The 26,038-nt window shown below is 40.1% G+C and overlaps 1 protein-coding gene across 2 annotated transcripts in view; it reads right to left on the reverse strand.

The window, feature by feature from the left end:
* LOC106093200 (transient-receptor-potential-like protein) overlaps nucleotides 1-26,038 on the reverse strand; it is a 102,013-nt gene that overhangs the window by 30,289 nt on the left and 45,686 nt on the right. For both annotated transcript variants that reach the window (XM_059369108.1, XM_059369107.1), the window contains exons 3-4: nucleotides 15,647-15,884; nucleotides 2,165-2,307 (exon numbers count right to left, since the gene is read on the reverse strand). In XM_059369108.1, coding sequence (XP_059225091.1) covers nucleotides 2,165-2,307; nucleotides 15,647-15,884 — 381 coding nt within the window. The remainder of the gene's footprint in view (nucleotides 1-2,164; nucleotides 2,308-15,646; nucleotides 15,885-26,038) is intronic.

Below are 26,038 nucleotides of genomic sequence, written 5' to 3' on the forward strand. Positions count from 1 at the left end.
TTCTCACGGTCAATAGATCGACTCTACTTTGGACAAAAAATAAATAAAGCGAAAACCCAATTTTAAAGTGAGGCAGAAAATGTGTTGTGCTTTGTAATAGCATTTGGCATGAGAGGCTAACAATCCGCATAAAAGCCATATTCCTCATCATCAGCCTTTTTGTGCCCATGCCCCCGACTGGTTTTTTGAATGCGATTGATATTTAGAGACACAGTTGGTAGTATCCGCATCAAAATTTTTAACAAATTTGACTATATTTCGTTGTTTTCTCTTGAAAACCCTTACCTATAGAATCAAAAGAGGAGAAGAGGATACCGCAGAACCAATCCCTGATGATGGTATAGAATGTTTACCTCCTAGTCAAAATGAGGTCCAAGTAGCAGTGACCCGACTAAAGAACAACAAGGCTGCAGGAGCCGACGTGTTACCCGCTGAACTATTTAAGACCGGAGGCGACACGCTGATAAGTCGTATGCATCAGCTTATCTGCGCAATCTGGCTAGAAGAACGCATACCTGATGACTGGAACTTAGCATACTATGTCCCGTACACAAGAAAGGAGACAAGACGGAATGTGCCAATTACAGAGGAATAAGTCTCCTCCCCATCGCATACAAGATACTCTCGAGCGTACTGTGTGAAAGATTAAAGCCTAAAGTCAATGAGATAATTGGGCCCTATCAATGCGGCTTTAGACCAGATATTCACACTGCGCCAAATCCTGGAAAAGACCCGAGAAGGACAAATCAACACCTACCATCTTTTTGTTGACTACAAAGCCGCCTTCGATACTCCTTTAAGTTCAAAGGTATTTCAAGCCATGTCTGAGTTTGGTATCCCTGCAAAATTAATAAGACTCTGCAGGATGACGCTTGCTGATACTCGTTCCTCAGTAAGAATAGGACAGAATCTCTCCGAACCATTTAATACCAAACGAGGTTTCAGACAAGGAGACAGCCTATCGTGTGATCTCTTTAATATCCTGATGGAGAAGATTATACGAAATGCAGATGTGAATAGATTTGGCACACTAATCACAAGAGAACACATGCTACTTGCCTATGCAGTGCTTGGAGTTGGATCGCTATTCTACGTTCGGCTAGTGGAACAAATATTCTGTCATAGCCAATTAAAGTAAAGTAAAGTAATGGCATTTGACTGGCTTCCTAGAACGCGATTTCGTTTGACACCACACACATCAGTAGGATCTGTCAAAAAAGTTTGTCTTCTAGGATGAAACTATGCTCTTAAGAGTTTTTCTTTAAAGCGCGACAAGAAAGAAAACAACTCCACCCTATATATTTCTGTCAAATGAAGACGCAACAAAACACACTTTCCCAACTGTCACTCAAACAATCGTCAATTGCCCTAAGAGTAAGTTTTAAATATAATCATATGTCTTTGAAATAACCAGACTTCGGATATTGTCTAGCCAGACAATATCCGATTGAATGAATTATTTCCGAATAAATTTAGGGCAAAACGTTTGAAAATAAAATTAATCAAAATTTTTGAACCAAAAATAATTTTATAAAATTTTACCAAAACACAAATATAGGCAAAATACGATGTTAATAAAAAATTTTCTAACTAATATAAGATTTTTTATTGAACCTATCATCTTTCTCATTTTGAAAACCCCTAATGCCAACCAGCAATCTCTAACACTAAGCACTTCTTAAAGATTTAAGTAAATATGGATTTTCCTTCCATTTAAATTTAAAAATTCACTTTAAGCCCCAACAGCTTAAGAGGTCTTTTATTGAAATTCATATGGAACAATTAGCTATACAACAGTGTTGGTGACCCTCTTCACAAACAGACACATCTGCCCACATCATAAACTGCATTAGACTGAAGATTGTTATTCGCACATAGTTCACCTGGGCCAGATTAGCCTGCCCCGCCTCTGCCCCTTTTCACCAAACTAAACCGTATAGTGTAGATGCTTCACCTTCTTAGTTGGTGTTTGCCATGAAGAAAAAAAGGAAAACAGAACTGAAAGGAATCTGACATAGATTTTCAAGCACTTCAAATCTAATGCATTTCTAAGCTACTTTCAAGCTTCCCACATTGGTGTTTGTGTCTGTTTTACTGCTTTTTATCTCTCCCTTTCTTTTACTTTATTTTTGCAGCATGACACAGAATTTATATACCAACTTACCTGATGTCATGGGGCACGGGGACCGCAGCACCTCTGTCCAGAAGGATTTTCAGAATCTCGAAATTGTTTTTGTGTGCGGCCAGTATTAGAGGTGTTATATCCGGCGGATACATGGCCGTATTAATGTCAACTTTTTGCCAACTCTAGACACAGATAAAGGAAAGAAAACAAAAACACATACACATATGAGAAACACCAGAGAAAAAGGAAAGCGAATTTCGGATGAAATGTGTATGAGAAAAATGGGGAAATAAATGTCTGCCATTGGCATCAGGTAAGGCATGAAGCAAACTAAGTTTTTAGGTTCCGTTGTTTTACAAACGCAATCCAAAAATAGGCCGCATATTCAGTTAGCTATTGCGTTTGGAACAACAAATAAAAAATATATTTCGGAAAATTCTTCTTGGGAAAAAAATAGAAAACTTTGGTAAAAAGATATTCCACGAAAATCATATATTGTCTATCATTTCGATGATTTTTCTGTAACAATCTAGGCCTAATGAAGGTCGGCGATCAGGACATCGCAATACCTACACATGTGGTCTTAACGGATGACCTCATCAGGGACATCGTGGACGTGGACAAGATAGCGTGGGTTGTCCGCACCTTCCGGCCGTTTAAGTCGGCCGGTCCTGACGGAATTATCCCGGCACAGCTGCAGGAGTCCCTTGGAGTCACCCCAACATGGCTTAAGCAGATCTTCAGGGCGAGCCTGGTATGGTCCTACATACCGAGGGCATGCAGAGAAGTCAAGGTGGTCTTTATCCGCAAGGCGGGAAGAACAAACCACAGCACAACGAGGGAGCCTGGCATGGTCCTACATACCGAGGGCATGCAGAGAAGTCAAGGTGGTCTTTATCCCTAAGGCGGGAAGAATAAACCACAGCACAACGAGGGATTAAAGGCCTATTAGTCTTTCATGGTTTTTGCTGAAAACACTGGAAAAACCGATTGACCTTAAGGTGAGAGGGGGACCGGACCGAAGAACTTTAATGGGGCACAACACGCATACCTCAAAGGCAGGCCGGTGGAGACGGCCCTTCACGAGGTGTTACATTAGGTCGAGATGTTTCTCCGACAGAAGAGTTACACTTTTGCGGTTTTTTGAATATTGAGCGGGCTTTCAATTATGTGGACATGGGGGCTATAGTCGTCGCACTGGACCGCACGGGGATTCACATCTTAATCATCCAATGGACAAATAATATGCTCTATGGCAGGATTATTAATGCAAACCTGAGGAGATTGTGTGGTCAGAAGGCGGGTGACCAAAGGAACGACCCGAGGAGGAGTGTTCTCACCGATACTGTGGAAACTCGAGAGATCGGTCCATATAACAGCTATATCCAAGTCTGAAGAGGGATGTCGAAGGACCTAACATAACTCACTGTCCCAAATTTCAGCAAAATCGGATAATAAATGTGGATTTCATTGGCCTAATACCCTAAATCGACGGATTAGTCTAAATGGGGGCTACATCAAGATATAGTCCGATATAGCCCATCTTTGAACTTAAGCTGTTTATGGAAAAAAAGGATCTATGGAAAGTTTAAGCTCAATATCTTTATTTTTAAAGACTGTTGCTTGATTTCAACAGACAGATGGACAGACGGACAGACATGGCTAGATCGTCTTAGATTTTTACGCTGATCTAAAATATATATACTTTATAGAGTCGGAAATGGATATTTCGATGTGTTGCAAATGGAATGCCAAAATGAATATACCCCATCCTTCGGTGGTGGGTATAAAAAGACATTAACGCCTTGTCTGAGAATGACGCGATCCGCATTGTTTGGGTGCCGGACATAGCGAAGTTAAGAGGAATCAAAGATCAGCACAAGTGATGGCCACCGCTGCGGCGAATAGGTTAGCATGTCTATGACGCCCAACACTTGGGTTCAAATCCCGACGTGAACATCAGAAAAAATTTTAATGTTAGATATACCATTACTTATGCTGGCTCTTTTTTTGAGGCATCCTGCCTATGCGGTACGCCGCAAAGCGTTGACCCGTTGCACAAAATTAACAAGTAAAAGCGTGCTAAGTTCGGCCGGGCCGAATCTTATATACCCTCCACCATGGATCGCATTTGTGGAGCTCTTGCCACGGTATCTCTTTTTAAGCAAACAAAGGATAAAAGAAAAAAATTGCTATGTTATTGGAACAATATCAACTAATGGTTCATTTTGGACCATATTTGAATTGAATGTTGGACGACACCATAGTAGAAGTCATTGTGTAAAATTTCAGCCAAATCTAGTAAGAATTGCGCCCTTTAGAGGCTGAAGAAGTAGGGAGAGCTATAAACCGATTCATGCCATATTCGACACTTATGTTAAAGGTCATGAGAGAAGCCGTTGTACAAAATTTCAGCCAAATCGGATAATACTTGCGTCCATTAGATCCCATATTGGTTAATATGGCAGCTATATCAGGTTATGTACCGATTTGAATTATTCCTAACACAGTTATTGGAAGTCATAACAAAACACCTCGTGCGAAATTTCGGCCAAATCGGATGAGAATTGCGACCTCTAGAGGCTCAAGAAATCAAGACCCAATATCGGTTTATATGGCGGCAATATCAAAGCAGGGGCCGATTTTAACCATACTTAACGCAGTTGTTGGACGTGATACCAAAAAACCACGTGCGAAATTTCAGTCAAATCGAACGAGAATTGCGCCCTCTAGAGGCTCAAGAAGTCAAAACAAAAGATCGGTTTATATGGCAGCTATATCAAAAGATGGACCGAGATAGACCATTTACAATACCAACCGACCTACGCTAATAATAAATATTTGTGCAAAATTTCAAGCGGCTAGCTTTACTCCTTCGAAAGTTAGCGTGCTTTCTACAGACAGACGGACGGACAGATGAACGGACAGACGGACGGACAGACGGACGGACAGACGGACGGAAAGACGGACGGACAGACGGACGGACAGACGGACAGACGAACGGACGGACGGATATGGATAGATCGACGTCATGACGATCAATATATATACTTAGGGGGGTCTTAGACGCATATTTCGAAGTGTTACAAACAGAATGACGAAATTACCATACGCCCATCCTATGGTGGAGGTTATAAAAAAATTGAGCTGAATCTTTGCACAGATTCTTTTTTTATCCATAGGCAAGGTATTAGGGCCCTTCGATATCGTTCTTCAATTTGGCCCAGATGGGTTAATATTTGGATATAGCTGTCATATAGACCAATCCGCCGATTTAAGTTCTTAGGCCCATAAAAGGCGCATTAATTGTCCGATTACGGCGAAATTTGGGACAGTGAGTTGTGTTAAGCTCTTCGATATCTTTCTGCATTTTGGTCGTGATCGGTCTAGATTTGGATATAGCTGCCATATAGACCGAACTCTCCATTTAAGGATTTGGTTCCATAAAAAGCGAGTTTATAGTCCGATGTCGCTGAAATTTGGAACATCGAGTTATGTTAGGGCCTTCGACATCCTTCCTCAAGTTGGCCCAGATCGGTGCAGTTTTAAAAATAGCTGTCATATAGACAGATATTTCGATTTAAAGTCTTGGACCCATAAAAGGCGCATTTATTGTCCGATATCGCCGAAATTTAGGACAGTGATTTATGTTAGGCCATTTGACAACCATCCTCAATTTGGTCAAAATCGGATTTAAGGTCTTAGGCCAATACAAGCCACATTTATTATCCGATTTTGCTGAAATTTGAGCAGAGATTTTTGTTGCGAAACTCGACATCTTTCTTCAGTTTGGTCCAGTTCGTTGCAGATTTGGATATAGCTGCCATATAGACCGATCTCTCGATTTAAGGTTTAGGGCCCATAAAGGCGCATTCATTGTCCGCTTTTGCCAAAATTGTTGACCGGGAGACGCGTTAGGCATTTCGACATTTTTCTGCCATTTGGCTCAGATCGGTTTAGATTTGGATATATCTGCCATATAAACCGATCCGCCACTTTAAAGTCTTACACCCATGAAAGGCCCATATATTCAAGGTCCTTCTTCAATTTGGTCAAGATCTGTTCAGATTTGGATGTGGCTGCCAAATAGACCGATCCCTCGATTTCAGTTCTTGGGCCCATAAAAGGCGCATTTATTGTCCGATGTCGCCGAAATTTTGGACGGTGAGTTGAACTAGGCCCTTCGACTTCATTCTTCAATTTGGCTCAGATCGGATCTGATTTGGATATAGCTGCCATATAGACCGATCTCTCGATTGAAGGTTTTGGGCCCATTAAAGGCGCGTTTATTGTCCGATGTCGCCGAAATTTGGGACAGTGAATTGCGTTAAACTATTCGACATCCTTCCTCAAATTGATCAAGATCGGTTCAGATTTTGATTTAGCTGCTATATAGATGCGATCCCTCAATTTCAGGTCTTGGGCCCACAAAAGTCGCATTTATTTTATTATGCCGCCGAAATTTGGGACAGTGAGTTATGTTAGGCCTTTCGACATCTTTTTTTATATGTCATAGATCGGTTCAGATATGGATATAGGTGCCACATAGACCGATCTCTCGATTAGAAGAATTGGCCATTAAAGGCGCATGTATAATCCGATTTCGCTGAAATTTGACACAATGTCTTATATTAGGCTTTTCGACATCCATGTCGTATATGGTTCAGATCGGACAATGTTTTGGTATAGCTACCAAAAAGACCAATATTTTGCTCTACAAATTGAACAATGGCTTGTACTTTTTAGACTACTCGATATCAGTTCCGAATTTGGTCCAAATCGAACCATATTTCGATATTGCTGCTATGGCCTCATAAATTGTTGCATTTTTCACCGGATTATGAGGAAAGATGGTTTACATATAAATAGCCGAGGTGGTGGGTATCCAAAGTTCGGTCCTGCCGAACTTAAAGCCTTTTTACTTGTTTTTAATTGGTGTACCAAAGTAGAATATGATCTTAAAGAGGACATAACTGAAAACTCATTTGTCAAAGGCAGACGTCACAAACATAAACATATGGTTAGCACCGTTAGTTTTGAATATTAGGGACAACGGGACAACTTGTCCTGAATCAAAAAAGCTACATTTCGATGCACAAACTTGCACCAATTCAATACTAAGGATTATTTTGTAAAAAATAATCCTTTCAATTTGGATTCTAGCATATCAAAATATTTTTCAAAAACGATCGCCGGAAAATTTTACTGTAGTCCCCTGAATACACCAAAACCCAAATCTTAACATAAATACCGAAAATCAGTAAAACAGAAATCTTTATGCAGGGATAAAGTTGTAAGTTAAGCTAAACGCCTTCTTTATGTGGGAGGCATATCATCTTATATTCCGCTTTGGACCATACACGGCGTAGTTTTTGAGAGTCATAGTAGAAGTCATTGTGTAAAATTCCAGCCAAGTCGTATAATAATTGCATCCTCTGGAGGCTTACGATATAAAATCGGAAGATCGGTTTACATCAGCTTAAAGATCGATTTGGATCATACTAGTGGTAATTATTGAGACTCTTAACAGATGCCATCATGTCAAATTTCAGACAAATCGGGTTTTAGTTGTGACCTCTGGAATCTCAAGAAGGTAACAAGTAAGTTCGGCCGGGCCGAATCTTATATACCCTCCACCATGGATCGCATTTGTCGAGTTCTTTTCCCGGCATCTCTTCTTAGCCAAAAAAGGATATACGAAAAGATTTGCTATTAGACCGATATCAATATATAGTCCGTCTTGGACCACAATTAATTTATATGTTGGAGACCTGTGCAAAATGTCAGCCAATTCGAATAAGAATTGCGCCCTTTGGGGGCTCAAGAAGTAAAATAGAAAGATCAATTTATATGGGAGCTGTATCGGGCTATAGACCGATTCAGACCATAACAAACACGTATATTGATGGTCATTAGAGGATCTGTCGTACAATATTTCAGGCAAATCGGATAATAATTGTGACCTCTAAAGGCTCAAGAAGTCAAGATCCCAGATCGGTTTATATGGCAGCTATATCAGGTTATGAATCGAGTTGAACCTTATTTGACACAGTTGTTGAAAGTAAAAATAAAATACGCCATGCAAAATTTCAGCCAAATCGGATAGGAATTGCGCCCTCTAGAAGCTCAAAAAACAAGTCCCAAGATCTGTTTATATGCCAGGTTATGAACCGATTTGAACCAAACTAAGCATAGTTGTTGGATATAATAACAAAATACGTCGTGCAAAAATTCATTCAAATCGGATAAGAATTGCGCCCTTTAGGGACTCAAGAAGTCAAGACCCAAGATCGGTTTATATGACAGCTATATCAGGTTATGGACCGATTTGAACCATACTTGGCACAGTTGTTGGATATCATAACAAAACACGTCGTGCAAAATTTCATTTCAATCGGATAAGAATTGCGCACTCTAGAGGCTCAAGAAATCAAGACCCAAAATCGGTTTATATGGCAGCTACATCAAAACATGGACCGATATGGCCCATTTACAATCCCAACCGACCTACACTAATAAGAAGTATTTCAAGCGGCTAGCTTTACTCCTTCGGAAGTTAGCGTGCTTTCGACAGACAGACGGACGGACGGACGGACGGGCATCGACATAAAATGTCGCAACGATCAAGAATATATATACTTTATGGGGTCTCAGACGACTATTTCGGGTAGTTACAAACAGAATGACGAAATTAGTATACCCCCCATCCTATGGTGGAGGGTATAAAAAGGAAGATCGGTTTATATGCGAACTAATCAGCTCATAGTTCGATTTGGACCATACTCCACTGTTTTCTATATTACACTCAAATATTCATCTGGGCAAAATTTTAGAGCGTTGTGTTTACTCTAACTATTTTTGCCCAGCGAATACACTAAGAGGTAACACTGTACGCCATTGGGACTGAGCTTAAACTTTAATTGCCCATATAATATAAGAGAAGTATCCGCTGTTCCTTAATTGAATGTTCAGGGGAAATTTAGTTAGTAAGAGCAGACGATTATACAGTGAAAGCCACAGGACTGCCGTCAATAAAATTGGTTTACCCGAAGCATTTCAGATCAACGCTGTCCGAGGTAAGGACGTAGACAACGAACGCTCATGTAACTCTTTAGAACAGTGAAACGGTAGGTAGGACGACAAACATCCTATGGGGGGATACGGATCGTGAAAAGACAAGGATACTACTGAGAGGATGTTAGAAGGAGGTCAGATAAGCTCACGGTATCATAACGGGAGAAGTAAGATTACGAGCTCATTTCTACAAAATGGGTACGGCAAATGATAGCTTATGTAGGGCATATGGGGAAGATGGTGAGACGTTGAAGCATTTCCTTGGTCGTTGTCCGGCTTTCGCGGCTAACAGACACCGCCACTTAGGTGGGTTCACAATACCAGATATAAACCGACCTAGGCAGCGGTATAGAAAACTGTTAGAGAGTTTGTAAGTAGCAGAAAATTCTTGACTTTTTTTCGAGGTAACCGATTGGAGTGCACAACAAGCCGATTACTGGCTTAGGTGTATGTCCATAATAGCATGGAGCGAATTTATATGAGCAGCATAGCTTGCTGTCGACAGACAGACAGATAGACGGATATGCATTCCTAAATCGGCTTAGAATGTCTAGTCCATCCAGAATATATCTTCTATATAGGGACTCAGTTCAATATTTCCATAAGTTACAAAGGGCTTGACGAAATTAGTATACCACCTTCCTATGGTAGAGGGTATAAAAAATAACTTACTTCATATTTTTATGTCATTTACTATGGCATATCATTTTGTCTGTTTTTCATCCCTTCGGCCCAGTTTTTTAACCCAAGGGCCTTTCACAACGTTTTTTTTTTCTTTGTCTTCTTCTTTATTTTGGCGTTTTCATTCGCATGAAAAATGAAGTCAAGGGCGTGCATTTTGTCGTTGACTTAATATGGCTACCCAAAAACCGCTTCGCTAAAGACTACATTAAACGACTCAAGCACTAGAAGGCAATAAAAAAAAAAACTGTAACGGAGGCAAACAGTTGCGCTACATTAAGTGCCTAATCAAGCAGACATTCACTTTTGTATTCATAGTCAACGTTCCGCATCCTTGTACGAATACAAGCAAAACAAAAAAACAACAACGGCCCATACAATGATGCTAAGATACTGTACGATAGGCTCAAACATATTTGAAGTTCCTTTCTACTTGCCTACTTGGTTGCCTCTTCACACAATCCAAGAAGGATGAATGAGTTGAGGAAGAGAAAACAGAAATAAATTCCATATGAATAATTTGTTAAGGGGGTCTTTCTTCTCTTCTCTTTTCTTATTCTTCTGGTTTTTCGCCATAGTATCACTTTAGTGGCGTGAAGTGAGGCGATTAAAAAAAGGCTCAAGTCATTCGTCATGTAAGAGACACAGTAGCTAAGACGAATAAGCTTTAAACATACACAGAAAAATATATCAAAATTAAAGTAGGTTAAAATAGAAAAAGAAATAATTTAAAAATTTAAGAAATTAGAAAAAATTTTATATTTGATTTTGCGATAAATTTTCATATAGAAAATATTGATCTTGCTATAAATTTTCGTACAGAAAATTTTGAGCTTGCGATCAATTTTCGTATTGAAAATTTTGAGCTTGCGATCAATTTTCGTATTGAAAATTTTGAGCTTGCGATGAATATTCGTATAGAAAATTTTGAGCTTGCGATGAATTTTCGTATAGAAAATTTTGAACTTGCGATGAATTTTCGTATAGAAAATTTTGAGTTTGCGATGAATTTTCGTATAGAAAATTTTGAGCTTGCGATGAATTTTCGTATAGAAAATTTTGAGCTTGCGATGAATTTTCGTATAGAAAATTTTGAGCTTGCGATGAATTTTCGTATAGAAAATTTTGAGCTTGCGATGAATTTTCGTATAGAAAATTTTGAGCTTGCGATGAATTTTCGTATAGAAAATTTTGAGCTTGCGATGAATTTTCGTATAGAAAATTTTGAGCTTGCGATGAATTTTCGTATAGAAAATTTTGAGCTTGCGATGAATTTTCGTATAGAAAATTTTGAGCTTGCGATGAATTTTCGTATAGAAAATTTTGAGCTTGCGATGAATTTTCGTATAGAAAATTTTGAGCTTGCGATGAATTTTCGTATAGAAAATTTTGAGCTTGCGATGAATTTTCGTATAGAAAATTTTGAGCTTGCGATGAATTTTCGTATAGACAAGTAAAAGCGTGCTAAGTTCGGCCGGGCCGAATCTTATATACCCTCCACCATGGATCGCATTTGTCGAGCTCTTTCCACGGTATCTCTTTTTACTCAAACATAGGATAAAGGAATATTGGAAACCATAGTAGAAGTCGTTGTGCAAAATTTTAGCCAAATCTAGTAAGAATTGCGCACTTAAGGGGCTGAAGAAGTAAAATAGGGAGATCGGTTTATAGGGGACCTATATAAGGCTATGAACCGATTCTTACCATATTCGACACGTATGTTAAGGGTCATGAGAGAAGCCGTTGTACAAAATTTCAGCCAAATCGGATAGGAATTGCGTCCTATACTGGCTCAAGATGTCAAGATCTCATATCGGTTTATATGGCAGCTATATTAGGTTATGGGCCTATTTTAACTATTCTTAGCACAGTTGTTGAATGTCATAACAAAACACCTCATGCAAAATTTCAGCCAAAATCGGATAATAATTGCGCCCTCTAGTGGCAAGACACCGGTCGTTTTATATGGCAGCTATATCAGGTTATGAATCGATTTGAAATATTCTTAACACAGTTGTTGGAAGTCATAACAAAACACGTCGTGCAAAATTTCAGACAAATTGGATAGGAATTGCGCACTCTAGACGCTCGGGAAGTCAAGACCCCAGATAGGTTTATATGACAGCTATATCAGGATATAGACCGATTTCAACCATTCTCAACACAGTTGTTGTAAGTCATAACAAAACAATTCGTGCAAAATTTCAGCCAAATCGGATAAGAATTGTGCCCTCTAGCGGCTCAAGAAGTCAAGATCCCAGATCGGTTTTAATGGCAGCTATATCAAACCGTGGACCGATATAGCCCATTTACAATCCCAACCGACCTTCACTAATAAGAAGTATTTGTGCTAAATTTCAAGCGGCTAACTTTACTCCTTCGAGAGTTAGCGTGCTTTCGACAGACAGACGGACGGTCAGACGGACGGACGGACAGACGGACGGACGGACAGACGGACGGACTTGGCTAGTTCGACTTAAAATGCCATGACGATCAAGAATATATATTCTTTATGGGGTCTTAGACTAATACTTTGAGGAGTTGCAAACAGAATAACGAAATTAGTATACCCCCATCCTATGGTGGAGGGTATAAAAATTTTGAGCTTGCGATAAATTTTCATGTAGAAAATTTACGGACAAACCTCCCACATATCAATAAGGGCGTTCCGATTCGAGTAAAAGCCGAGTTCGAACGGCGTGCCGCATTGCGACACATCTTTGTGGAGAAGTTTTAATATGGGTGCCATTCCAAATGATACAGTACCTCTCAAATGCCCCGAGCATTAGGAGGGGATAACCACTGCTGATTAAAAATATGTTTTTATACCCTCCACCGAAAGATGGGGGTATATTCATTTTGTCCATTCCATATCCATTTCCTACCCTATAAAGCATATATATTCTTGATTAGCGTAAAAATCTAAGACGATCTAGACATGTCCGTCCGTCTGTCTGTTTAAATCACGCTACAGTCTTTCAAAATATTTAACTGAAACTTTGCACAGATACTTTTTTTTTTTTTTTGTTCACAAGCAGGTTAAGTTCGAAGATGGGCTATATCGGACTATATCTTGATATAGCCCCCATATGAACCGATCGGCCGATTTAGGATCTTAGGCCCATCGAAGCCACATTTATTATCGGATTTTGCGGAAATTTGGGACAGTGAGTTGTGCTAGGACCTTCGACATCCTTAGTCAATTTGACTCAGGCCGGTCTAGATTTGGATATAGCTGCCATATTAGCCATATAGACCGATCCTCCGATTTAGGGTCTTAGGCCCATAAAAGCCACATATCATATCCGATTTTGCTGAAATTTGGGACAGTGAGTTGTCTTACATTCGACATGCTTCGTTAATATGACCCGGATCGGTCCAGATTTGGTTATAGCAGCCATATAGGCCGATCCTCCGATTTAGGGTCTAAGGCCAATAAAAGCCACATTTATCATCGGATTTTGCTGAAATTTGGGACAGTGAGTTGTGTTAGGACCTTCGCCATTCTTCGTCAATTTGGCCCAGGCCGGTCCAGATTTGGATATAGCTGCCATATTAGCCATATAGACCGATCCTCCGATTTAGGGTCGCAGGCCCATAAAAGCCACATATAATATCCGATTTTGCTGAAATTTGGGACAGTCTTACGTTCGACATGCTTCGTTAATATGTCCGGGCCAGTCCAGATTTGGATATAGCTGCCATATAGACCGATCCTCCGATTTAGGGTATTAGGCCCATAAAAGCCACATTTAATATCCGACTTTGCTGAAATTTGGGACAGTGAGTTGTCTTACATTCGACATCCTTCGTCAATATGAACCGGATCAGTCCAGATTTGGATATAGCTGCCATATAGACCGATTCTCCGATTTAGGGTCATAGGCCCATAACAAGGTGCATTTATTGTTCAAGTTCGCCAAAATTTGGGACAGTGAGTTGTGTTAGGTCCTTCAGCATCCTTCTTCAATTTCACTCAGATCGATCCAGATTTGGATTTAGCTGCCATATAGACCGATATCCCGATTTAATGTTTTGGGCAAATAAAAGACGTATTTTTTGTCCGATTTTGCTGAAATTTGGGACAGTAAGTTGAGTAAGGCCCTTCGATATCCTTCGTCAATTTGGCAAAGATCGGTCCAGATTTGAATATAGCTGTCATATAGACCAATTCTCCGATTTAGGGTTTTAGGCCCATAAAAGCCACATTTATTGTCCGATTTTGTAGAAATTTGGGACAGTGAGTTGCATTAGGGCCTTCGATTTCATTCATCAATTCGTCCCTGATCGGATCAGATTTGGATATAACTGCCATATAGACCGATCTCTTGATTTAAGGTTTTGGGCCCATAAAAGGCGCATTTATTGTCCGATATCGCCGAAATTCCGAAGAGTGGGTTAAGTTAAGCCCCTTGACATACTTCTGCATTATGGCACAGATCGGTCCAGATTTGGATATAGCTGCCATATAGATCGATCTCTTGGTTTTAGGCTTTGGGGCCATGAAAAGCGCATTTATTGTCCGATGTCGCCGAAAATGGGGACAGTGAGTTGGGTTAGGCTCTTGGACATCCTTCTTCAATGTCACTCAGATCGGATCAGATTTGGATATAGCTGCTATATAGACCGATCTCTCGATTTAATTTTTTGGGCCCATAAAGGACGCATTTATTGTCCGAAGTTACTGAAATTTGGGACAGAGAGTTGAGTTAAGCATCTCCACATATCTCTGCAATTTCGTCTAGATCGATCAAGATTTGCACATAGCTCCCAGATAGACCGATATCTCGATTTAAAGTCTCTAAAAAATGCGCATTTATAATCCTATTTAACTGAAATTTGACACATTGACTTATGTTAGGCTTTTCAACATCCATGTTGTATATGGTTCAAATCGGCTTATTTTTAGATATAGCTACTACATGCTAATCTCTGCGCAACGGTTACCTCCAATAACCAACAGATATAAACTCTTCTTACCGAAAAGATGTTAACAAATATTTTCCTACATTTTATAAGCTTAAATTTTATGACAACCAAATGACTTAAAATCTTTTCACAGTGCTTCCGGCATAATTATCCCAACAGCCATGCGGCTGCAAAAAATATCAAGGTAAATTAACAAAAATCAACGCTTTCAATGTGAGAAGGATAGATTGAATATCTAATATGACAAAATCCAAAAAGGGAAGGTGCAATTGAAACGGCGTTTTTTTTTAAGCAAAACAGCCCCAACTTCATTGCTATGAATTACAAACTCAAAGCCGTAAATAAGAGTAATGATGATTAATCAAAAAGGAATTTTCATTACAAGCATAGCAAATTATTATCCTTAGCCAACATCTCTTCGAAGACGACACAAAAAATAGCAGGAAGTTAATATTGGCTTTACAGCCTAAGGCCCTTCAAGTGGAAATAACAAAAGGAGCTTAATAGCCTAAGGGTTTATTGCAACGGCGGCAAAAGTGGAGAGGGAGGGCAGCAATGGGCGTCAAAGCACAAAACGTGTCTAATGACTGATGTCTAATTAAAGATTGTGCAACACAGATTTTTTTTTTACATTCCAACACACCATAGGGACCCAGGCAGTCGAAGGAGTCGAAGTTGAGTTCCCACAATCGAAAAATTACAAAATCAACTTCCGCATTATGGTTGCCCAAGGGGGTGTTATGGTGTAGGCAAAGCAAAATTCAAATGTGAAGAGCATGAAAAGCTGATAAGACACTTTTCTTACGCTTATCATCCCTAGCAGTCTCATATACTCACATATAGGTCACCTTCTTTGTATATCAACTCCTCGTGCTCCAACAGAAGTTCTACAGCCTCCACAAACTCTGCATTAATGGCATGCAACAAAGCATCCTTGGTCTCCACACCCATAATAACCAAAAGCTCCACCATTTCTAAATTCTCATTGTCAATAGCTAGAGTTAAGGCACGTCGACCCAAAGGATCCATGCAATTAATGTTGACATGACTTTTGCGATGGGCTTTTTGCAGTATTCTAAAAAGAAAGAAAAAACGATTTTTTGGCTATTAGGAATGTCAAAAACAAAATGCATTATGAAAATTTTAATTAAACAAAAAAACTTTCAAGAAATTAGTTGTTTCGATTTTTTTACTCAATTGACCGGTATTGTACAAAATTTATAATAAAGTTGTTCAAATATTTTCAAATCATCTAGAATTTGAAATCTAAGTTTGATCTTCATTAAAAATTAAAAAAAAAAAACAAGTAAAAAGGCGTTAAGTTCGGCCGGGCCGAACTTTGGATACCCACCACCTCGGGTATATATGTAAACCACCTTTCATCAAAATTCGGTGAAAATTTCATACCTTATACTCATATACCTCATACCGATCTGAACTATATACGATACGGATGTCGAAAAGCCGAACATAAGTCACTATGTCAAATTTCAGTGAAATCGGATAATAAATGCGGCTTATTTGGGGCCAAGATTTTAAATCGAGATATCGGTCTACATGGCAGCTATATCCAAATCTGGACCGATTTGGGCCAAGTTGCATAAACATGCCGAAGAGCCTAACACTAAGCACTGTCCCAAATTTCGGCGAAATCGGACAATAAATGCCTCTTTTATGGGCCCTAAACCTTAAATCCAGAGATCGGTCTATATGGCAGCTACATTCAAATCTGGACCGATCTGGGCAAAATTGAAGAAGGACGTCGAAGAGCCTAACCAAACTCACTGTCTCAAATTTCAGCTACATCGGACAATAAATGCGTCTTTTATGGCCCCAAAACCTAAAACCTAGATATCGGTCTATATGGCAGCTATATCCAAATCTTGAACGATCTGTGCGATATTGCAGAAGTATGTCAAGGGGCTTAACTTAACTCACTGTTCTAAATTTCGGGGACATCGGGCAATAAATGAGCATTTTATGGGCCCAAAACCATAAATCAAGAAATCGGTCTATATGGCAGCTGTATCCAAATTTGAACCGATCTGGACCAAATTGAAGAAATATGTCAAAGGGCCTAACACATCTCACTGTCCCAAATTTCAGCAAAATCGGATAATGAATGTGGCTTTTATGGGCCTTACACCATAAATCGGAGGATCGATCTATATGACAGCTATATCCAAATCTGGACCGATCTGAGCCAAATTAACGAAGGATGTCGATGGGCCTTACACAATTCACTGCCCCGAATTTCATAAAAATCGGATAATAAATGTGTCTTTTGTGGGCCTAAGACCCTAAACCGGAGGATCGGTCTATATGGCAGCTATATCCAAATCTGAACCGATCTGGACCAAATTAAAGAAACATGTCAAAGGGCCTAAGACAACTCACTGTCCCAAATTTAAGCGAAATCGGACCATAAATGTGGCTTTTATGGGCCTTAGACCCTAAATCGGAGGATCGGTCTATATGGCAGCTATATCCAAATCTGGACCGATCTGAGCCAAATTGACAAAGGATGTCGAAGGGCCTAAGACAACTCACTACCCCAAATTTCAACAAAATCGGATAATAAATGTGGCTTTTATGGGCCTAAGCCCCTAAATCGGCGGATCGGTCTATATGGGGGCTATATCAAGATATAGTCCGATATAGCCCATCTTCGAACTTAACCTGCTTATGGACAAAAAAAGAATCTGTGCAAAATTTCAGCTCAATATCTCTATTTTTAATAACTGTAGCGTGATTTCAACAGACAGACGGACAGACGGACGGACATGGCTAGATCGTCTTAGATTTTTACGCTGATCAAGAATATATATACTTTATAGGGTCGGAAATGGATATTTCGATGTGTTGCAAACGGAATGACAAAATGAATATACCCCCATCCTTCGGTGGTGGGTATAAAAACAAGTAAAAGCGTGCCAAGTTCGGACGGGCCGAATCTTATATACCCTCTACCATTGATCGCATTTGTCAAGGCTCAAGAAGTCAAGATCCCAGATCGGTTTATATGGCAGCTATATCAGGCTATGTAGCGATTTGCGCCATACTTAGAACAGTTATTGAAAGTCACAACAAAACACCTCATGCAAAATTTCAGCCAAATCGGGTAAGAATTGCGCCCTCTAGCCTCTAGAGGCTCAAGAAGTCTAGACCGAAGATCGGTTTATATGGCAGCTATATCAAAACATATACCGAATTGGCCCATTTACAATCCCAAGTGACCTTTACTAATAAAAAGTATTTTTGCAAAATTTCAAGCGCCTAGCTTTACTCCTATGAAAGTTAGAGTGCTTTCGACAGACAGACAGCAAAACGTGCCTTTCTGAGAACAGGTTGATACCGTCAGGAACGCCGCCATGATGAAAAAGTTTCTCTCAAAAACCCATGCTCAAACTGAAACGTTAGTAGACTACATGGGAGTGAAAGCAGAAACAACTGAGAACATGTTGAGGCTTTAGATGAAAATGCATTTTCCACAGGATAAGACGGGACTCATGGAGCCACCATCATCTTGGAATAATAAGGTTGATCGAATTCTTGTCATAACGGATTTTATGGTCAAAGAAGCCTTGAAGAGCTTCAAACTATTTAAGTCACCCGGACCTGATGCCGGACATTTCCGGCGCTACCACAGAAGGAGGTTGACTATCTGGCGCTTTGTCTGGCCAAAATTTTACAGCGTGCCTAGGACTTTCATATACTCCAAAAGCCTGGCAGAAGGCAAGGGTGGTGTTTATACCCAAGCCCTGCAAGGCAAGTTATGCGACACCAAAGGCCTACAGACCTATAAGCCATACGTCCTTTCTACCCAAAACTAAAGAGTAAGACATCCAGCGAACTGCTCAAATACAAACAGCATGCCAATCTCAGGGGAAGCTCGGTGGAGACTGCCCTGCACTAGGTTGTGCATAACACAAAAGAATCCTTCAATGACAAGACGTACACATTGGCGGTATGCATTGACATCGTGGGGGCGTTAATTAAGGTGCGGACCGATACATTGATCCAATCCTTAGACTAGTACCGAGTGGACCAGGTCCTTAGAGACTGGATAAACCATAGGCTAAGGAACAGGTGGATAAATTGTGGGTCCCATGAGATAAACATAAGGGTGAAAGTGGCACAAGGCATGCCACAGGGAGCTATTTTATCGCCACACCTTTGGGTGATCACCATAAATGACCTTTCTCGAAGGACCTGGTCCACTCGGCACTAGGACTAGGTCCTCAGAGATTGTATAAACCATACGCTAAGGAACAGTTGGATAGATTGTGGGTCCCATGAGATAAATATAAGGGAGAAAGTAGTACAAGGCATGCCACATGGGGGCCATTTTATCGCCACATCTATGGTTGATCATCAAAAATTACCTATAACGAATGCTGACTGGGGAGGGATGTGAACCCATCTGCTACGCAGGCGATCCTATTGTACAATACTTCTAAAGGGTAAGGATCCGAAGCAGCTATGCAGAAGGATCGAAAAAGTCATACATATGGCACACGACTGGGCTTGACCTTGGGGTTTCAATATTAACCTAGAGAAGACTGAAATATGCCTGTTCACGTGGAAGTTGAAGGTAGGGCAATTTGGCGTACCAAGTTTCCTCAATAGATCGATTTCGATATCTGAAAAGATCAAATACTTAGGAGTGATCTTGGCTAGGAAACTTAATTGGAAGTGTCACATTCAGGAGCGTACTGAAAACGCTCCCAGATGTTGGACACTATGTAGGTCGTAGGCTCAAAATGGAGGCTGAATCCGAGGATAGTCCACTGGTTCCACAGGTGCGTGATTACGCCTCGCAGTCCACGCGATGGTGAAAAAATGCAACTTAGGAATAAAACAACAGCTTCAGATAACATATCGTCTTGGCGTAGGCGGAGTGATGAGGACCACGCCCACGAGGACACTGGAGACTATTCTAGATATCCGACCCATTGACAAACAGATTAAGTGTGAGGCAGCCACTACAGCTATGAGACTAAAGACGATGGAAGAATAGATAGAGGATAGGAGCAGGGCATACCATCGTGGCGACAATAGGGAACCTGTAAGGAAGGGAAGGCGACAATGGGAAACCTGTAAGGAAGGGAAGAGGTTTTCGATCGGATATCTGCGATGACACTTGAAGTCGAGTGCGAGGCGCTGCTGCCAGCAGCACAGTCCTGGATTGACGGAATTCTGGTATTGGCACCAGGGAGTTCATGTCTCAAAGATGGATCAAAATTAGAGGACAGTGTAGGCTTGGGAGGCTATACTGAGAACCCAGGGACTGAGATCTGTTTTAGACTGCCTGACCATAATACGGTCCTGCAGGCGGTGACCCGGGCGATCACGGAATGCGTGAAGTGGTGTGGTGCTAACGCGAGGACGTCGAGTTTGAACATCTTTTCGGACAGTAAACTGGCTATCAGGGAAATCAGCAAATCAGTTGCTCAAAAAGTAATTGCGGATTTTTCATATAGTCGGCGTTGACAAAATTTTTCAACGGCTTGTGACTCTGTAATTGCATTCTTTCTTCTGTCAGTTATCAGCTGTTACTTTTAGCTTGCTTTAGAAAAAAGTGCGCGAAATTTTGTTTACATTTGTTTGTTTGGCGTCAATTTTAATATGGAGCCCACAAAGGAGCATTTTCGCCATATTTTACTTTATTATTTCCGTAAAGGAAAAAACGCGGAGCAGGTTGCTAAAAAGTTACGAGTTGTGTATGGTGATAAAGCCTTAAAAGGAAGACAGTGTCAAAATTGGTTTCGCAAATTCCGTTCTGGAGATTTTTCACTTAAAGATGAGCCACGTTCAGGTCGGCCAAATGAAGTTGATGATGACCAAATCAAAGCATTAATCGAATTGGATCGTCATGTAACTGAGCGTGAGATAGGAGAGAAGTTAAATATACCAAAATCAACCGTTCATTATCACATAAAAAGTCTTGGACTGGTGAAAAAGCTTGATATTTGGGTACCACATGTATTGAAAGAAATTCATTTAACAAACCGAATCAACGCTTGTGATATGCACCTTAAACGCAATGAATTCGATCCGTTTCTAAAACGAATCATAGCTGGAGATGAAAAATGGATTGTTTACAACAACGTTAGTCGAAAACGATCATGGTCCAAGCATGGTGAACCAGCTCAAACCACTTCAAAGGCTGATATCCACCAAAAGAAGGTTATGCTGTCTGTTTGGAGGGATTGGAAGGGTGTGGTATATTTTGAGCTGCTTCCAAGGAACCAAACGATTAATTCGGATGTTTACTGTCAACAATTGGACAAATTGAATACAGCCATCAAGGAAAAGCGACCAGAATTGGTCAATCGTAAAGGTGTCATATTCCACCAGGACAACGCTAGACCGCACACATCTTTGGTCACTCGCCAAAAACTGAGTGAGCTTGGCTGGGAACTTTTGATGCATCCACCATATAGCCCTGACCTTGCACCATCAGACTACCATTTATTTCGATCTTTGCAGAACTCCTTAAATGGTAAAACTTTCGGCAATGATGAGGCTATAAAATCGCACTTGGTGAGTTTTTTTGCAGATAAAGGCCAGAAGGTTTATGAGCGTGGAATACTAAATTTGCCAGGAAGATGGCAAAAGGTTATCGAACAAAATGGCAATTATATATTTGATTAAAGTTCAATCTAAGTTTTATTAAAAATGCATTTACTTTCTTTTAAAAAATCCGCAATTACCTTTTGGGCAACCCAATAGCTGCCATATAAACCGATCTTGGGTCTTAACTTCTTGGGCCTCTAGAGGGTGCAATTCTTACCCGATTGGAATGAAATTTTGCACGTCGTGTTTTGTTATGATATCCAACAACTGTACCAAGTATGGTTTAAATCGGATGATAACCTGATATAGCTGCCATATAAACCGATCTTGGGACTTGATTTCTTGAGCCTCCATAGGGCGCAGTTCTTATCTGATTTGAATGAAATTTTGCATGATGTATTTTATTATGACTTTCCGACTTTCTTTCTTTATGACTTTTTTTATAAACCGATCTGGGATCTTGACTGTTTGAGCCTGTAGAGGTCGCAATTGACTACATGAATATATGCCCTTTCTTATGGTAGTGGGTATAAAAAATCTTTTCTTTTAAAATATTTTCCGCATCTTCTTTGTTATAAATATTTACTAAATTCCAAATGTGCACAAATTTCCTTTCTCATCTATTACCTTCCCATTGCAATACAGTCGTCATTTAATATGCCAAAAAATTCGTTAGAGCATAATACTTCCGGCAAAATTTCAATTGCAATTTCTCTTCCGTTTTCTATTTCTCAAAACTGCATTTCATATCCATTAAGTCTTGCCAATTATTTCCAATAGAACGAACTGCAAAAAAACAAAAATTCATTCAATATTTGAACCAAATTTCAATCCTCATTAACGAAATTGTCAAGAGAAACCGAACAAACTTTGTTCATTCAAATTCTGTTTTCATCTTTTTTTTACCTATTTAGCCATTTTAATTGTGGCAGCTGCCATTATTGACTTAAAAATCACAAAATTGCTTCAGCATGTCTGGGCCATATTTGGCATTTTATCGAAAAAATTTAGTTTCATAAGTTGCACGTGTAGTTGTATGTCGTGCCTTTTTCCCATGCCAAAGGTATGCCTTTGTGCCTACCACCTTTTGCCTGCCATTTAATGGAAAGTTTAGAATCAATACCAAAGTTCGACTTAAAATTTTGTGATTTTTATATTTGTTTGTCTTGTTTTTGGTTTCTCTGTTGGCTTTGTGGGACTGAAAAACTTTTAATTAGATGCCTTCTGGCATGGAAATGATTGCTCACAAAAAGATGAAAAACAACAACAATAACAAAATCAGTAAAACAGCAAAGAACCGGAAACAAGCATCATCATTTCCTTGGTTTCCAATGCAGTGCCACTACGCACTCAAGGTGGTCTAAATAAAGTATGATTCATTATATTGTGGAGCGATGTATGGGCAGGTGGCAAGTGGCAAGTGGGGTGGTGTTGATGGTATGCAGCATGTTACAAAATTATGAAGAACAATATGGCCACAAGTACCCTGCAAACGGTGCAGGTGAACATTAATTGCCTGGGTATTTAAGAAAGACAAATTTTCAACTATGTAGTTGGAATTTGAGCACATATTTCAGGCATAAAAGAGGAGATGTATGATAATTTTAAGAATATTCAAGAATAAATAGTTTTATTCTTTGATAAAAGCGGGATATGTGGTGGTCTAAATAAAGCATGATTCATTATATTGTGGAGCGATGTATGGGCAGGTGGCAAGTGGCAAGTGGGGTGGTGTTGATGGTATGCAGCATGTTACAAAATTATGAAGAACAATATGGCCACAAGTACCCTGCAAACGGTGCAGGTGAACATTAATTGCCTGGGTATTTGAGAAAGACAAATATTCAACTATGTAGTTGGAATTTGAGCACATATTTCAGGCAGGAAAGAGGAGACGTATGATAATTTTAAGAATATTCAAGAATAAATAGTTTTATTCTTTGATAAAAGCGGGATATGCCATCGCAAGATGGCAATGAAATGGATATGAAAATCTCATTAGAAAACTTTGGGATACTTCTTGGTTTTCAATGCAATTTTTATACCCTCCACCACAGGATGAAGGTATACTAATTTCGTTATTCTGTTTGTAACTCCTCGAAATATTCGTCTAAGACCCCATAAAGTATATATATTCTTGATCGTTATGGCATTTTAAGTCGAACTAGCCATGTCCGTCCGTCCGTCCGTCTGTCTGTCTGTCCGTCCGTCCGACTGTCTGTCGAAAGCACGCTAACTTTCGGAGGAGTAAAGCTAGCCGCTTGAAATTTTGCACAAATACTTTCCATTAGTGTAGGTCGGTTGGGATTGTAAATGGGCTATAGCGGTCCAAGTTTTGAAATAGCTGCCATATAAACCGATCTGGGATCTTGACTTCTTGAGCCGCTAGAGGGCACAATTCTCCTCCGATTTCGCTGGAATTTTGCATTAGGTGTTTTGCTATGACTTACAACAACTATGCTGAGTATGGTTGAAATCGGTCCATAACCTGATATAGCTTTCATATAAACCTATCTGGGGTCTTGTCTTGCTGAGCGTCTAGAGTGCGCAATTCCTATCCGATTTGTCTGAAATTTTGCATGACGTGTTTTGTTATGACTTCCAACAACTGTGTTAAGAATAGTTCCAATCGGTCCATAACCTGATATAGCTGCCATATAAAACGATCTGGGGTTTTGAGTTCTTGAGCCCTAGAGGACGCAATTCTTATCCGATTTGTCTGAAATTTTGCACGACGTGTTTTTTTATGACTTCCAACAACTGTGCTAAGAAAAGTTCAAATCGGTTCATAACCTGATATAGCTGCCATATAAACCGATCTGGGGTCTTGACTTCTTGAGCCACCAGAGGGCGCAATTATTATCTGATTTGGCTGAAATTTTGTATCAGGTGTTTTGTAATGACATTCAACAACTGTGCTAAGAAAAGTTCAAATCGGTTGTATCGGAGACATGGCTGAATCAATCAACACCTAATGCGTTTATTGATCTCTCAGGATATAGCGTGCATAGAGCTGATAGATTACGTCGTGGGGGCGGCACCGCTCTGTATGTGAGAAACTACCTGAATACTCAGTTATGTACAAAGTCTAACCCAGGTGGCCCAATTGAGTATGTTTTTGTTGAGGTGTCTGCTGCCGATACCAAGCTCCTAGTGGGGTGCGTTTATAGACCGAACAACCGTACGGATACGCGAGATTTTTTCTCTGTCCTTGAACCTCTCTCTCTTGCTTACTCAGACATTGTGGTTGCTGGGGACTTCAACTCTAATGTTTAACAGGACACGGGCTTGACGTTTGAAATGTCTTCCTTGGGGCTTTTGCCTGTCAATTCAACAATTCCCACGCATTTTTCCGCATCCTCCAGCACGCTTCTCGATCGATGTTAGTGACACTTTGAAAGTCCTCCTATACGTCCAACTGTCAGCCTCATGTTTTTCGAACCATGAATTGATCTTTTTTAATGTATGAATTTGAGCTCACCAGGACTAGGGAAACTTATTCATATAGAGACTTTGCCCGTCTCGACCATGATTTTTTGCTTTCGCGTGCTGTGCTCATCGACTGGGATCTGATATTTTGTATGGAAACTATCGATGAACAAACTGACTTTCTACAGAGAAATATCCGTGACCTACAGGAACTTACGGTTCCACTCAAGACTAGAGAAGTGTCCTCCAGATCGAAACCGTGGTTCTCCCGGGATATTCATTCGGCTATTCACGTGAGGAATATGTCGCATCGCAGGTGGAGACGTTTCAGGACGCCTGAGTTACATGATGCCTTTCGCTCAGCAAGAGACCATGTCAATAAGTTGATTAAGATAGCCAAGAAAGACTACTATTACAGACGCTTTACTTCTGCAATAGGCTCCAAGAGAACGTGGAAGGTTATTCGAGACATAGGAATTGGGAAAGATACTAATAGATATTCAACAAACTTGGACATCAATGGGCTTAACGATGCTTTTGTTAATGTCCCACAGATCCCAGTTGATCCCAATTTCTATGGCTTCAATGTCTCCCCCTCCCTCGATGGCGACTCTGGTTTTGGCTTCAGCTGTATTGGTCCCACCGTTGTCCTTGAGTGCGTCGCGACTGTAAAGTCTAATGCTGTCGGATCTGATGGCATTGATCCTAGATTTGTAAGACTCTTGCTCCCCCTTATTATTCCTCATGTAACCTATGTTTTCAATAGGATTTTGACCACGAGTTACTTTCCATTAGCGTGGAAACATTCCAAAGTCATCCCACTGCCTAAAAATTCCAAGGAATATAGACCAATTGCGATTCTTTGTTACTTGTCAAAGGTCTTTGAGAAATTGTTGTATTTGCAAATGTCGTCTTTTGTCAACGAGAACTCTTTGTTATATGTGAGACAGTCCGTGCTTCGACCTAACCACAGCTGCGTAACTGCCTAACTGCCTTGGCAGAGGTCACTGAGAGGATCAGGGTCAATTTGGAGAGTGACAAGATAAATTTCCTTGTTCTTCTTGACCATTCTAAGGCATTTGATACTGTGGATCATTCCTTGTTATGTGATAAGATGAGACATCTTTACAATTTTTCTTCTACGTCCGTTCGTCTCATTTTGTCGTATCTGTCATACCGCACTCAGTCCGTCAGTTATAAGTCTTCTCTATCGGCACCTCT

Source organism: Stomoxys calcitrans, chromosome 5, assembly GCF_963082655.1.
Source record: "Stomoxys calcitrans chromosome 5, idStoCalc2.1, whole genome shotgun sequence".
Classification (NCBI taxonomy): Eukaryota; Metazoa; Arthropoda; class Insecta; order Diptera; family Muscidae; genus Stomoxys; species Stomoxys calcitrans.